General features: G+C 33.1%; 1 protein-coding gene across 4 annotated transcripts; it reads left to right on the top strand.

The window, feature by feature from the left end:
• Nucleotides 1-3120: 3120 nt before the first annotated feature.
• LOC110999900 lies at nt 3121-16593 on the top strand. 4 transcript variants are annotated; one of them, XM_022269186.2, is made up of 6 exons: nt 3121-3202; nt 3393-3428; nt 12811-12886; nt 13628-13654; nt 14638-14724; nt 14993-16593. In XM_022269186.2, exons 3-6 carry the CDS (start codon nt 12814-12816, stop codon nt 16534-16536), a joined length of 1731 nt encoding a protein of 576 aa, XP_022124878.2. In that variant the 5' UTR covers nt 3121-3202; nt 3393-3428; nt 12811-12813; the 3' UTR covers nt 16537-16593. The 4 variants fall into 4 exon arrangements, with proteins under 4 accessions (XP_022124878.2, XP_022124879.2, XP_022124880.2 ...); XM_022269187.2 differs by lacking the exon at nt 13628-13654; XM_022269188.2 differs by lacking the exon at nt 14638-14724.
• Nucleotides 16594-17240: the final 647 nt, after the last annotated feature.

The following is a 17240-nucleotide window of genomic DNA, read 5'->3' as shown; positions in this document are numbered from 1 at the left end:
GTTAGTTATAAGATTTAGGCATATAAGTATAATTTTTAATGTTTTTTTTATGTATGGTGTGGGTTATTTTGGAGTTATAACGAATTAATAGTAACTGTTAAGGTATATGCCTTAAGCCTCTCAAACGTAGGTTCTGATATAACATTTTCCTAATAACGAATCAGTGGTTTTCTTAGTTTATACATCTAGATATTAATTGAGTATTACCTGAGATTTCAATTCACTACTGTACACTATTTGACACTAATTTTTTTAAATCTTGGTACAGAAATAGAGAACAGTTTGATTAAATACATACACGTACATACACTAAACAATATTTGAAAACCTGAAATCTAATTACATCTGTACACAGCATTTTAGTGGCATCTTTAGTGCTGGTTCACCAAATATCAACCATTACATACAATACACACACACAACATACACATAATAAACTTAATGACAAAAAAAAGTACTTTAGGTTGCAAGTCATCACCGTGAATAATCTTTTAAAATTCACAAAATTTAGAAGCGAAAGAACAGAGATGACGGCGAGTCACATAAGACATTTATTTCTATTAAAATAAATATGTAATGAATAGTTTTGCAGTTAAAATTTATTTCCTGGTAATTTGTTCCATCGTTTGATTATTCCGACGATAAGACAAATTCACCTAAGTAATTAACTGGCATTAATATTGTAATTTTCGTTATGCAATTTGTGTTTTATGCGCGTTTACATTTCTAGGTCAACGACAAATTGTGAAGAGTAATGCGTACAAGATTGGGAGATGTGAAAAGAGCGGGAAATATCTATTGCAGTATAGCATAGATCATAGATAATTTACGTATTGGTATAGGTACAGTTAGTGCAATGTTGTCCTAGTGGCTTCAGCGTGCGACTCTCATACCTGAGGTCGTATGTTCGATCCCCGGCTGTGCACCAATGGATTTTCTTTATATGTGCGCATTTAACATTTGCTCGAACGGTGAAGGAAAATATCGTGAGGAAACCGACATGTCTTACTTGCCTATTAGATTTAAAAATGATCATGAAACAGATTCAGAAATCTGAGGCCAAGACCTAAAGAGGTTGTAGTGCCACTGATTTATTTATTTTATACATGGTACAGTTTAAAAAGTGCGTGCTTACAAAGTACATATGTCAAAAGTGAAACTTATTTGTACATTAATTATTACTAAGATCATGTACCAGTATGTGATCACTCCATGTATTTGTATATCTATATTGATGATCATAATGATAATATAAAAAAATAAAAATCTACGTTAACAAGACGTTAAGCGACAAAATTACCACCTAAATATATATGTAACTACTAAACGAATACATCAACCAACAGCGTGTATTGTTTGCGCGATTAGATGATAGGATTTTATATCGTGTAGCTAATTATATAACTCCTTTTTGAGCAGTCGCGTAAAAAGCTCAAGACGTCAATATTGCAACATTGATTGTCGAAGTGATAACATTTATTAACTTGTCTTTTGTTTAGCCGACATAATTCTAAATTGTTCTGAAACCAAATGGGTCTCTCTACATCTAATCGGCTTAAAAATATAATTTACTTATAAACCGAATTTTTATTGAATAAAATATAAATAGATAAAAGGGCTCAGTACAGTAGTTAAGCATGCGGTTAAACCCGCAAGATATGCGTTTGAACTCCGGCTGTAAAAATGATCAATGAGAAAGATTACGCAATTTGACGGCAACACCTTTAAAGTGTTGTTGTGAATGATTATAGAGAGAGATTATAGTTGTGACGATTTATAGAGAGAGACTCTCTCTCTCTGAAAAGTTAAATTTTGAATAAAAGTTTGACTTCCACAAATTCCTATCATAAGGGTATGCAAAATATATTAACTATTTCTATTATTATTATATTACCTATCATGTCGAATGAGAGCATTTCGATGGAGTCACATCGATCTATAACTGTGCACCAATGGACTTTTAATGTGCGCTTTAAAACTCGTTCGTATGGTGAAAGATAACATCGTGAGGAAACCTAAGATAAAAAAAGTTGACCGTGTGCCAGGCACAGAGGGTTGGATAGCTGCTTGCCTTAAAAATTATTACGGGACAGATACAAAAATCTGAGGCACAGACCTAAAAGCTTGTAGCACCATTACATTAAGTTAATGTCCTATAACCCCTAGGTGAGCATAGCTTGTAGCACCATTGGTATATATATATTTTGTAGAATGAAATCAGCATGTTCTTAATTTAAAGATATCTAACATCTTTAAATTATACTTAAATTAATTATACTAATGTAAAATAATATTTTAGTATATATAAATAATTGGATTGCAAGGCTTATTAAAGCACTGTGAACCAGATAGTGCAATAAAAAAAATATTATTTGTTTAGGGAGTCCCTTTTAACTCTAAGCTAGCCTTCGTAAGTTTCTCAACACTTAGAGCTTTTTATTAATTAAGATCTTTGTTTTTTTACACAATTGTTATACTCCTTATTGTCTAGGACTTAAAAATCTATTAATTATTACGAATTAAAAGTAGAATTTTATATATTTGTTATATCTAATGCTTTACAGGTGATTTACTTTGAACGTTGACAATCGAAATCGTAATTGATATGTCTATGATGTCATAGATTACAAAGTCATATGTCATATGTCACACTTAAAATGTATTACACCGTCCTTTTGATACAGAGTTTTATGAATGTGTGAAAACTGAAAAGTATATACTTTCCCTTTCATGTTGTGGGATTGATACAATATTTTTACAATTTTCAGGGACAGTTTTGTTCATTTACTTATAATATAAAACAATGCTAGAAAAATGACGTATATATAATTCAATAATTTCATTTGCCGGCCTTAATATGTGATAATTACAGATGAGCTGTTTTAAGAGACATTTTTCTAAATAAATAGGTAGTACATAAAAATGGTTGGTAATGTATCTTAAATTATGGTATTAAAATAGTTATGATTAAGTAATATTAGTTAGTGACCTTAAAAATTGTACAACCTTCAATCATTTAGCATTAATCAAGACAAATTAGTTGAAAATCAAAAGTCTAATACTATTATATCCCAGATAAAGAGAGTTACAAAATGGAGGTCGGTTTAGAATGGTGGTAGTGTCACCCAAGAGGTTAAAAGCGTGCACTATGATCCACTCGCGTACATTCTGCGCATACGATTGCTATTTGCGCGTTGAAACGGTCAGTTCATATAAAACCTTATTTAACAAAACCTCATTTTAACTTAAAATTAAAAAGAAACCTATTTGAAATTTTACTTTAAATTAATTTAAAATACTTAATAAATCGCTAATTTGAAAATAGAATCGCTCGAGCTTTGCATGGATTCGTAGTGTAGTGCTGTGGTTTTAATTGTTTTACTTTTTTTTAGGCTGTGGTGCTTTGTGATTGGAAATAATTATTTGTGGTAAGTTTTCTTTACATATTTACGTACTAATTAATGATATTTACAAAGTGTTTATCATAAATATATCGTAAGATTATCTGTAATAAAAAAACTAGTTGTTATACTACTACGACAATAATATATAAATAAAAAGTCAATATCTTTCACATAACGCGGGAAAATTCATTCATTATAAACTTCTAACTAGTCGAAATCGAAACATGACGTAATCTAATACAACAATATTTTTTTAAATAAAAAAATACAGTGATATTTAAAAAAATCAAACAAAATCTTATCTAACAAAACATTTAAACCGCTTGTCTTGTTTTGGCCCACGGACAAAAATTTTATAAATCATAGATAATTATTTATTGAGAATTTTATTTTTGAACTGATAATTTATATGGGGTGACTGCGAAGGGCTTCTATCCATGGTCACATAATTATCTATTACAAAAATTTGCAACCGACTTGTGATCTGTTTAAATGATATATAGTTATGTATATACTCTATTACCTATGTTTATCTGTATAATAATGAAATCGTAAAATTACCCAAAAGTCGTAATCTTTTGTCTTAGATCTTTTACGCTCAAAAACCTTAAATAAGCTATTGTTACGTTACATAATAGTTGTGATCAGATGTATTATGGGAACTGTGCCAGCGGTCGACATACTATACGCCATTGCACTCATGACATTTTTTTGCGATATAATTTCTGATGTAGAATTATTATTACACAAATTATGTATTCTATTTTTGAATTTTATCGTTATCTTTTACATTAAGTTACTTTTATTATAATCTTTTAATTGCCTCGAATGATGCAATTTCGGAAGCACAACACAAGGCAGACATTTAAAAAGCAAAAGTGAATAAACCTCTCAACTCATGGCAATGACATGTCATCCATAAACAAAGAGTTCTTAATTCGATTTTTAAAAATGAAACTGAAGTTTTGCATAATATACACAGTTTCTATAATCGTTCTCTAGTCTATGATTACCGAAGCATGGTTACTTCACAGGTCATAATGCCGAAAGTGATATGTGGAGAAAGTATGGAATTTATAATAATTGCTGTGAATAATTAAACTTATTTTGAGCCTATCATTGCGTCATGGGTCTTGTTAATTTTCGGGTAGGACCCGCTGTGAGATATCACTCTATTGGTATCGCCGTTGTGTACCGTCCCATATACAATATATAGGAGACGTTATAACGTAAACTGTATTTCATGTTATTACCAATGTAGTTTAAAATGTCATTTCAAGAAAAAAACATTAATCTCTCTATTGGTTTCATGGTTGTATAGCGCCTCATATACAATATACAAGAGACGTAACCTGTACTACATGTGAAGATAAATCTATTTTGAAATGTCATTTCAAAATTCAATAATGAGAGAGCGATTTTAAGATGCACTTATCGGTATTAAGTGTATTTCAAATGAGTTTGCTTATTTATGTTTCGTAATAGGGCAAAAATATTGAAGTTTTTGGTAGAGTAGTTAAACTGTTAATGTAAAGATCGTGAATTCTAATCACGGCGCATCATCGATTATTATTTTTTTATATTCATCAATCACTCGGTCACAGTAATATCTTTAAACATTGCTGAACAAGTCTTATTTAAAGTAACATAAACGTCTTCACACAAAAATAAACAAAATTTTTAATCTGTGATATAGGCTGTATAAAATATTTATGCGTATACAATTCACTGATAGATTTTAGTATTCTGAATTTAAATAATTAACGTGTTCGTGTGAATTTACCACGCCTTTTTACAATCTTATTTTTTTTATTCATTAGAAATATAATGCTTTGAAAGAAATTAATTACGCCTATTATATATATGCTACGGGGAATATACATACAGACATAATTATTAGATTTTTACGGATGACATAAAATATATAAAAATTTACTACTGGGATTTTAGAATTCGTAATTTAAATAAAGATAAATGTTCTTTATTTAAATTTTGAATTCTTTATATTTGTCATGCATTTACCACGCCTTTTTTACACCTGTTTATTTATATTTACAACTAGAACATAGGTTGATTTGAGTTTGTTATTGACGATATATAAAATCGTGGCATGCAATTTGACTCAATTGGGTAATTTAACTATAAAATTGATGCAATCGCCGCCGTAAACATACTCTTATAATACAATCAAGCTAATATGCGAGACCTTCAAGGTTCATATGGAAAATTTATAAGAAATCATACCAAGTTTTATATGTCGACTGTGAATGACCTGATATAAACTACCTGTCATTTGTAGGCAATTGTTTATATATGTCGCAGCAAACTAAGTTAATTAGCCGTTCAATTAACAGTCTAGCCTTTTAACTAAACGGCGCCATTTGACTAACGGCCTGAAAAATGTTCAGACAGTTGATCTAACAGCTAGGCAAATGACTTGGATCGATGACGTTTCATCACTTGCCTAGTCTTTTAATTTCAAATTTAATTCCACTTTCTGCCGCTCTTAAACTCGAAACGATTTTTCTAACGTGTTTTATTATTTCTATATTTATATAGTTTATTTTTATAAAATAGTTTAAATAATTCAAACACTGTTTTGCTGTTGGTAACAAAATGCATAATCCACTATTATAACGATGAATGATACAATGTTTCCATAAATTATCTTTAGAAATAATGATCATTAACACTGTCAATTTTGCAATGTTCCATTGTATATGATAATGAATCTTTTTAACAAATTTTCATGTGACATATTTAAGACTACTTTAAAACAAATGGACAATATTAAATCACCTTCTAAATCTTTGAAACTCCTATAGTAAATTTAAGTTAAGGCTTGGAGATGCCGCGTAAAGGTAATTTCTCACAGCGACAGGGTCAGAGGTGAGCATCGAACCCGAGACTTGTTTCTAACCTAGACTTTCCACGATGACCTTAAATGGTTCTCTAAGTTTCACTAAGGGCTAATGAGAGCCAATAATTTAGCTCTAACCTGTACGAACAATACAGCGAGTAGCATCAAAACTTAATAGATAATTGGGTAGTAGAAATGTTGTTAGATTAAAAAGAGTGTGTTTCTTGCCAGTTCTTCTTGCCCGCGCTACTTGATTTGCGAACTAGTAGTAAACGTAAATTTAGAATTAGAATATTTTTTCTGTTGACCTCCGTAAGTGTACTTGGTTTTTCATATTTAAGCAAAAGCTTCCTTGTCTGTGGAACATTAACATTTCATTAATTAACGAAATAAACTAATATTTTAACCCTTTTATAAATAAACTAATAAACATTTCGTTCTCTCTCGCCAATCAATATGATTAAAAAATAATAAAAGGCCCACCAGAGAAAAAAAAGAAAGATCTTCCTCTTGTATGATGGGCTGAACGGTTAAAGAAGTTAATAAGAAAATTGCTTAAGATAAAGAGAGACGGAACCAGATGGATGAGGCTTAAACTCTATAAGATTTCATTGAATAAAATTTAATTATGTTTTAAAGAATAAATGAGGCTTAATTATTATTATTAACTTTTTTTTAAATCGATTAAGTTAGACTTGATTAAAGTTTAATGGTCAGCGCCATTTGACCGCATAAGTTGCCAGCAACAAAGCCTTGGAAATCTAAGTGAAGGGTGTCATCAATAAGTTACGAATCTTTAAGGCCAATTCTAGTGTACTTAATGTTGCAACACCGCCTTGGCTCAGGTGTTAATTTAGAATTCGTACAAAACATCTTCCATAACGAAAAGTGTTTAAGATGCGCGATGGAGACAAAAAGCCTATAATCTATAAAAGGTCCTTGCAATTTGGATAATTGCTAGAGTTTAAATTTTAAATTTGAATTCGGAATGATGAAATATTAAACATAATGACAGCTTCATAAGCTTTATATATAATAGGGGGGCAAACGAGCTTGCGGGACGCCCAAAAAGGCAGTCATCGTAGCCCATAGACACCCATTTTTAGAGTGTGAGTTGCCGGCCTTTAAGGGAGGAGTACGCTCGAATTTTGAATTGTTGGAGGTCGTATCTCTCAGGGAAGACCCCCGCCGGTAGTCGATTTTCTGCACGTTGTTTATTAAGAGAATTAAGCTCGGCACAACTTTGAGCTTTTATGCCATCCATACAAATTATAATAAAGTGCAGTAAGCAGTGAGCAGTTTAGGCCTAATTCTAACAACTCATACCTGTGGACGTAGGTTCGATACCCGGCTGTGCAACGAAGGATTTTCTTTGGCATTTAGCACTCGCTCGTACGGCATTAAATCCAAAACGCGCGCGGAACATCTGCAAAAAACCAGACGATTGGCAAAAGATTACAGCTATCATAAAGCTACTTGAAAAGTATGTATCAGAAAAGTTTGTGAACGGGTTTTTTGTATTGTGTGTGAATTATCATTTTTAATGATAACTCTATATAAAATAGAAAAAAAAAACACGACATCCAACCAGCGAAAGCTACTTTAAAAACATGGCACGTCCTATTAATAATATATATTTCTCATCTTTTCAAAAAAATTATTTTACACACGTCGAAATTCCCTGGTTTTGGGATGAATATAATTTTAACGTCCCTCCATTTCATAGGTCTATAGCGATGAGTTTGCAGGCTGTGACCAATTCCTTCTGCAATCTGAGCAAATGCTTTTCTTTGAACCTTTTTAAGCATATTAATATCTTTTATAAAATAAGGATTCCAAATATGTTCACGTTTGTTTCCTTAATTATAAAATTACGAATTACAACAGAGATATTAATCGGATGATTAATGTTCAATCGAAAAAACATATTAATGAATCTAGTTTCGTGTTTCCCACAGCGTTGTGTGAACTTTTGCGTTATTGCTCCCATTGTATTTATAGAAAAATCTAATAATTGGTTTATGGATAATGTTTCTAAAACCACTCCCACCGCTGCGACCCAAAAAGTACCTTCGAAAGACTTCCAGCTTCATCCTCTATTCTGCGCAACACAAATATTTCTTGAAACGAACCTAAACTATTACTTTTATTTAAAAAACATGGGTATGAGCCGGTAGGTGGAGCTCTCTTTCCTTCTCTTTCCGTAAATTGTTGGCTTTCAGCTGGAGCCGAACCTTCTCCGCTCTGTCGATCTTAAACAAACCTGGACAATTATAGATTTATTTTAATTTCAGAGCGGAATTGAAACACAAGGAATTTCACAAATGTTGTCATATAGGCAACGTAATTGTAAAAATTGCATTACATATATGATATACCTACATTCAGATAACATAAATTAAGGAGGCACCGGGCCTATTGCTGTTGTTGTTGCTGTTGCGGGCTGTATTTTTACTATAACAAAAAACAAACAAAACAAAAATTTCCTTTATTAAGTTCCTGGTCTTAAATATAGATTTTAGTCCATCCCTTTTAAGTTCTATAACCTGTGTTAGGGATGCACACTCTTTCCTACATGTTGTTACTTAACAAAGGTCTAACAAAACCAAAATGAATTTAAAATACTAAAAGCGATTAGCTCAATCAAAAATTTCAATCAATCAATCTTCTTAAGAGTTATTACAACAGTTATTAAACTGCCCGTTTGCCCCCTGTTCTATAAAAAAAAGTAGTGTAGCAGTTTATGACCAGTGTTGGTCAACTTGCTTCAGCGTGCGACTTCTTTCCCTGTGGTCGTAGGTACAATCCCTGGCTGTACACCAATTGACTTGTTCATGTACGCATTTAACATTGGCTCGAACGGTGGAAGAAACATCGTGACGAAACCGGCTTGCCTTAGACCCAAAACGTCGACTGCATGTGTCAGGCACTGGTGGCTACTTGCCTATTACATTGACAAATGATCATGTAAGAAATACTAAAATCTGAGGAACAGACCGAAAAAGTATCGTCTGTAAATATATATTCGTAGCATGACATATAACACATAGGTTTGAATTTAAGAAACAGATATTTACATAAACGATGATAATGAATGTGCAAATCAGTGTTAGTTTGTCTCTGTCTGACCCCAAAACAGCGGAGCGTAAAACTGAAGGTATTGCGTAATTTTTAAACATTACAACATTTTATTGTTTTCTTTGGATCGTTCAGTGATTAATATAGCTATGTAATGCAATAGGATATCCATGGCTTAGTGGTTAACGTATTGAGAGCTGCAACTTTAAGGTACAACACATATTAAGTAATTAATAACCTGGATATTTAGGTATGGAAATGACATCTTCGTGTTGGATCTAAGTCCTATGTAAGCCCATTCTCTTAATCTAAAAAATCAATTTTATTTATCAGAAATGTAAGCTTCCTTAAATGTAACACTAGAAATATTTTTTTATAGAACTGGGCAAAAGGACAGGAGGCTCACCTGATGTTAAGTGATACCGCCCGCCGCCGAGTACGTTGCCGGCCTTTTAAGAATTTGTACGCTCTTGAAGGACCCTAAGTCGAATACTAACTATAAATATATATTAAATCATATACTAACTAAAACTAAACTACACTAAAATACATATAATAATATCAAATGAAAGCTAATCTTATGGTTAATAATGTATACACACAAATCTATATGTAGCTAATTACGACGTAGAAGAGACGCACAAAAATATTCTTAAATAAATTTAAAGCTCGTTTGATATTAAGAGGATGCTTTGCATAATAAACGGGGAGGATTCAGTTATTATTAACATTCTTTCATAATCAGGAAGTATTTGTAATCGAATTTGAACCAATTTCCAAATCGATATTGTGCGAATTGACGATTCATCTCAAAGTTACATCATTTGGTCTAGATTCATGACAATAGATCGTAAAATTATGTACTAAGTATGTTATAAGTGTTGCTAGTTTCGATTTGATTAATAGGAATGCAAATTATATATATATATATAACTATTATTGTTAGTTATGGATAGATAGATTTAGGAATATAAGTTAAATTTTTTAATATTTTTATCTAGAATAGTTGGTGTGGGAGTTATTTTGGAATTCTATCGTATTAGTAGTTACTGTTAAGATAGAAAAATTAAGTGAAAATAAATAAACAAAATTGTATATCTTTGTATATATATTTCTACTATACGATATGTCACTGAACTCCTCTTAAACGTCTGCACTGATTTGATTTTTTTTGTATGAGGTTTGGTGGCACCCTGAATTTTTTAGATTCACAAATCAACAGCAGATTTCGCTGCATCTCGCTATATCTCGGTTATACATATGTATATCTACGGCTGCTGGATTATATATAAATGGTCGGTACATGTGTTCGTTATTAAACACCTGAACGGCTGGATAGATTTTTATGAAATTTCTGTGACCAAATTGAGTATTTATTTATTTCTTGAGCTCTGATGAAGGTTTTTGCAGCTTAAAGTTTAAGAACAAATCAGAAACCATTGTACCAGAAATTGGAGAGAAAATTACACGAAAAAAACGAGTTTGACTAAATTGCAGTTTTTACTGCAAAATTAAGTTTAATTTTAAAAATATTTGAAAAAGATACTTTATAATATATAAGGTTTCAAATCCGAAGAAAAGATTTCTATGTTAGCCTAGGAACTTGTCACCCAAATACAGATTGTATTAGGTGGGCCATTAAGAGCAGTGTTCTTGTGTATTATTTCTCCAATTACCACAATTAAACACTTAAGACGTGAACAGTACATAATAGCGGAAGATGTTGCATAAAGTTGAATAATAAATACATAGAAATCTTTACCTGACCTAAAGATGCTTACGTTTCGTGAGTTCAGTGAAAGTAAAAACAGAATCAGACGAACAGTTGTGATCATACTAAAATCATGTTTGATTATTACATGTATGAGTTTCATTTATTGTTGTTATTTGTTTTATAAAACAGGAGGCAATTGGCATGAGGCTCTCTGATAATAAGTGATTCCCATAGACTGAATTCCTAATGGGTCGCGAGTGCGTTGCTGGCCCCTTTTTTAAAATTGACAGTTATTAAGTTGAACAATTGAGTTCAAAGAGGGATGCATTCAGTTATGAGTAAGCGTTAATGGCGCACGTTTAGAGTTATAGTTTTGAAAGGCCGGCAACGCACTCGCACGCTCTCTGGCATTTTTTTTCTCATTAAAATATTATAATTCATTTATTGCGAAACGTGTTACTTTACCAACTGATTTAGTTTTGTTACTATAGTTATATACTATGTTAGGTCATAGGTTCGATCCCCGTGCACAAATGGACTTTCTATGCGCGCATTTAAAATTCGCTCGAACGGTGAAGGAAAACATCGTGCGGAAACCGATTTGCCTTAGACACAAAAGTCTACGTATGTCAGGCACAGGAGACTGAGAAATACTTGCCTATTCGATTGGCAAATTATCATGAGACAGAAGTTATAAGCTGTTTCTATATCAGACATTACCAATATTAAATCCAGTGTTTCCGGAAGCACGAAGAACTATGCCACGCTATTATTCTTATATGTTTAATCAAAGGAAAAATAGTTGGTCAATAGATAAATGTCAAAATGACGAGTAATGCCACTATACATCTTGTAATTATGTAATTCTTTGTAAACGGGCGTTTGAACGCTTTGAGTAGGTATAGCTTTTTGATACTTCAGTTGTCAGTATTAAGTTCGGTGGGGGTTCTTGTAGAGATGTTCAAATAAATGTTGTCAATTTATGTATGAGTGGTAGAAACTATAGAGCTAGTGTTCGATGATTACATTTTAAATACGCTACTAATTATTTAAAAAAATGTTTATATGTAACTTCATTAAAGTTTTTACATAGCTCACCACTGGTTTGTTTTTCTATTAAAATTTCACATGTCATGATGATTAATTGATTAACGACCTCCGCAATTCGTCTGGCAGTAACTATTGTCCATTGTAGGTTCGATTCCCAGCGGTTGATGTATCGCTCTTAGAACAATAGGTAATCTTTATAACGCTCGTAAAAATTTATCTTCAAACAATTTGTTAAGTTTTATTGGGGTACATTTGGTGTTGTCTTAATTTAAGTTGCGATTCATTCCTATTTACTGTACGATGGAAAATATAGTTGGTGAACCGGCATGTATTAGAGTAAAACGAAGGCACAGAAGCCATCAAGCATCACCAACTTGCTTATTAGAAATAATGGAACGTATTCTGAAATATGGATACAGAAATCTAAGGCCCAACCTAAAATGCTTTAGCGCCATTAATATTATTTAGTATTAGTATTTTATATTATACAATTATTTTGCATACTTCGAATGTAGGCTATTTTTATATGCAATATAAAAGGCTATCTCTGCATATTTTCTATATCTATAATAAAGCTTTAATTGTATTAAATACCTTTTTTATATTGTTAGTGTCGTTATTTCTATTCTTTCTTATTTTCTTTCTTACGAATTTTTTTTTTACTTTTTTTTATTAAATATTCTTAAACGTTTTTTATTTTTCAGAACATGAGGTGGTGCTTGCTTCTTGCGATTTGCGCGCTCGTGTGCGCCGACGCATCGGAAACACACTCTCGCTTCCGTAAGTTAATATTCCCATTATATTTAATTGTGCTTCTATGTAACGTTGAAAAGTCCAATCTAAGAAAATTCATTCGTGTGTTTCTGTATTCAATTGGGAGATTCTAGACTCGATTTCTGATATAATAATGATTCTTTCGGATTGGCGAATGTCAGGCTATTACAAATACATCAGAAAGGTGCTCCCAATATGTTTAAACCTACCTCATTTGTATAGATATTATTGTATATGTTGTAATACTATGTCTAAGTTATTGGTGTTGTAACATCTAATACTGTCTATTACAAATTTCATACAGAAAGACCTTACTTGATTCTCAAGATACACATTTTTCACATGGGACATTAGATGTTAAACTGAAAAAAACGTTTTAAATATCGTTCCGGGTTCGATTCTTGGTGAAACGATAACTAATCGAATCAAGTCTGTTGTATTAAACTGACTTCGATACATACATATTTCATTGTCAAAAAAGTTTGATTTCCGAATCTGTTTTATGATCATTTGTCTGTCTCCTGAGCTTGACACACGTCACGACTTTTTGGGGTCTAAGAAAAGCCTTACTTTCCTTTACCGAGCGCATGCTAAATACACACATGGAATGTAAATCGAACCATCTCATGCACGAGATTCTCAATCAAGCCTAACGCTAGGCTAACACTGCTCAATATTAAACTGTCACTAACTATATGTTATTATGTAGTTGTATATAACCTAATGTAACTAATATTATTTTTACAGAACCAAAAAGACAAAGGTCTAGAAATGGTATGTTACAAGGAAGGATTACTTATAATTTTACGCCTGGACGCATTTATTCGCTTGCATATAAAAAGATATTATGTTTCATTATTGCTTAAAGAATACGAAATCAATAGTGAAATATACGAGCTTTCAATACTTGTTAAAGCACACTCAAACTCCTTAATTAAATCGTGTCCTATTTGCCAAACCAAGTTTGTTTCTTGTCGTATTCAAACACGATGTAAGAGATTTAATGTGTATTTCTTTTTTAACGTTCATAAGTGTACAGTATGTTACCTACATGAATAAATGATTTTTGAATTTTAATTTGTAAATGTTTCTTGTGACGGGGTCTGTCTGTCAAAGTCAAATCATTTATTTCAATTATGCTAGGCCTTGTAACTATTAAAAAGGCACCTTTGAACGTTAAAATTACAAATTAAACATATAAAAAAGTTTATCTAGTTGCCCCTTTCAAAGGTTTCATATTGAGAAGAAAGGGCAAGAAACGTACTTACTCTTATAAAATAGCTCTTACAGTATTTTGAATATAAGGATTTGATAATTGTATGTGAAGACCATGCCCCTAGAACAAAAACTACTATACTAAAAAAAATTGGCGCATGGTTATATGCAGACAACTAAATTATGTATGTATTAGGTGCATATTCAGAAATATTGCAATTATAGATTTTAAAATTTAGATTTTGGCTGGGTTTCTTTCTTTGTTCTTCTTTGTCTCTTCAAACACATTCGCAAACACTCTTTGAAACACTTTGAAAACTGGTGTCTCGGTAATTTTGTTGTTTCAAAAAAATTACTTATCTGTCTTTTGTTTCTTCTTTTAACAAAATTTCTTGTACTTCTTCCATTAATTAATCATCTATATTCCAACATTATTCTGCTTTCAACTATTTGTTTCTTCTTACGTCTTCTCTCCTCTGAGATCTGTCTTTGGTGGTGGAATGATTCTCATAGACCTGCCTGACTTTGAGGCAATTTTACAGCTGACCAACTCGGAGATTCCACAGATGAAATGATTGGTCAACTTTTGCAGTGGATTCAAGGGCTTACTCAACAACGAAGCCGAAAAGGTCTGTCTTAAGATCCATCATTCGAAATTTTCTCCTCCCAGAGTTATATAATCATGTTTTTTCAAGATTGTTTGATACAATGTTTCATTTTATATATATATATATATATATATTGATATTTTTTATAGGTAGGGTTCGCTACTCTATTAAGAAGAGTTACTCACCTAGCACTGTTATGCACAGCTTAGCTACAATCACAGTGCACATTGCATTCAATTTTAACTATAAATTATAATTAAAAATTTAAATGTTATATTCTAAATTTCAGCTCGTCAGTACTTTGGAGGAAAACCAGAGAAGCCAAGGCCATTTGAACCAGCATCGTACCTCCCACCTGCAACTGGTTATCCTGCAGCCGGTTCTCGACCGACACCATCCTACAGTGAAGGACCTTCACCAACTTACCCTCCATTCCAACCTAGCGTACCGTTCCAGCCTTCACCAGAACAACCAGCCCAACCTCCTTATACAACAAACTATCAACCCAATCAGCCAACCGTCCCACCTTACCAGCCTTCACAAACCCCCGACCAACCCTCAGAAACTCCATTTCAACCAAGTCCTACGTATTTCCCCAATCAACCAAGCAACACAAATGAGCCAAACACAGATGAGTCTACCAATGGCTTCATTCCCAGTCAAACATCTCCCGCGGAACCTAGTCAACCAGACAGAACTGACGACACTTCAGCTACATCTGATGGGGCACAGCAAACCGTAGAACCCGAAAAACCTCAAAATAACGGTCCGCAAATAACACCTGCAGCACCAGACGATGATGAAGATCGTCACCCACCTCATATCCACGCCATTTCTGTCGATTGTGGTAAAGAAATGATGACAATTAATATCGAATTTAACAAACCATACAACGGTATTATTTATTCTCAAGATCACTTTAAGGATCCGGACTGTATCTACGTCAGGGAAAACTCTAATCAAGCGAAATATTCCTTTACTGTCAGCCTAAACACATGTGGGACAAGATTTTTCAGCGATTTCGAGAACGAAGGTCAAGCGTATCTGGAGAATGTTTTGGTGCTGCAAAACGAGCCTGGAATTCAGGAGGTTTGGGATCACATTCGCAGAGTGAGATGTCTTTGGGAGGGTAATTTGACCAAGCAGTTAGTGTCATCGTTGAGTGTTGGAATGCTTAACCAGATAACAAGCAACTTTAGCGGAGACACCGCCATGGCACGTTTGGACATTCAGGCTGGGAGAGGTCCATTTGCGCCTGAGGCCAACGGCTTAATCAAGATAGGAGAGACTATGACCCTTGTTGTATCTGTCACTGGAGATGCTGGCTTTGACATATTTGTTAGAGAATGCGTAGCTCGTGATGCTGATAACAATTACGTTGTACCTTTAACTGACTCAAACGGCTGCGTGCTTAAGCCAAAACTGTTCGGAGCCTTCCAAAAAACAAGAGAAACTGGAAACACAGGCGCATCCATCATTGCATACGCATTCTTTAAGGCTTTCAAGTTCCCTGATGAAATGGACCTGATCATTCAATGCGAGGTTGAGCTGTGCAAGACTGACTGTGAAGTGTGCACTAACCCAGGAAGCATAGAACCCAGAAGAAAGCGTAGAGACGTCATCCATATTGGTAACCAAACCATGGAACCAGTAACGATTGGCAAAGGTTTGAGGGTTGTTTTCGCTGAAGATCTGCCAATCGAACCAGATTTCTGTATGTCACCAACCACAGCAATGTGGGGCTCAGTCTTGGTACTAGCTGCGTCATTGTTAAGTAGTATAACAGTCTCTTATTGCTGGCAGAAATCGCGAGGTATTGTCAAGTTCTCGTAAGCAATACAGTTTATTAAGAATACTCAAAAATACAAAAAAATACATTATTGATCATTATGTAAATACGTCAAAGTAGTTCAAATTAGGAATAAATTTAGATTAAGTAGTCTTTAGATAAACCTGCTTATAATTGTTATCAAACACTGCCAATAAAAATCACTAATTAACAGTATTCTGTTAGTCAATTAGATTATGGTTATCTAATTCATTAATTTATGTTGTATGTTTGTAAATAGTATTTTTATTTGTATTAATAAAACGTTAAAGTAATTTACAATGTTTTATTTATTGCTCCAAAAATTTAGAGGCCCAGCTTCTTTCTTTTGGCGGAAGGTTTTCGAATTTTTATCTCTTCTCTCATATTACTGTGAAGACTGTTCTGAAAAGTTATTTTTGGGTTGATCTCTTCTGATTTGTTACATCACTACAAACCATATTAACTCAAAATTTCATCAGCATCCCTTCATGGCTGGAAGTCTTCCACGCTTTACGAGACATTTTCTTTACTATCTAGCGATCTGAAGAATCGACTCCTGGTTTGAGTATTCTGCGAGATTTCCCATTATTTATTGTGAGCCTTAAACCGGTAACCTCCATAATAAAATGGGTGTTCACGGGCTGCGATGGTTGCCCGGAACAACAGGATTACCCTATTCTATAAAAATGTCAGAGTGGCTCGCCAGGTACAGAGAGAAAGAGATACT

Source organism: Pieris rapae, chromosome 20 (assembly GCF_905147795.1).
Source record: "Pieris rapae chromosome 20, ilPieRapa1.1, whole genome shotgun sequence".
Classification (NCBI taxonomy): Eukaryota; Metazoa; Arthropoda; class Insecta; order Lepidoptera; family Pieridae; genus Pieris; species Pieris rapae.
Note: the sequence above shows the minus strand (reverse complement) of the source record. Positions and strands in the feature narration are given on the sequence as shown.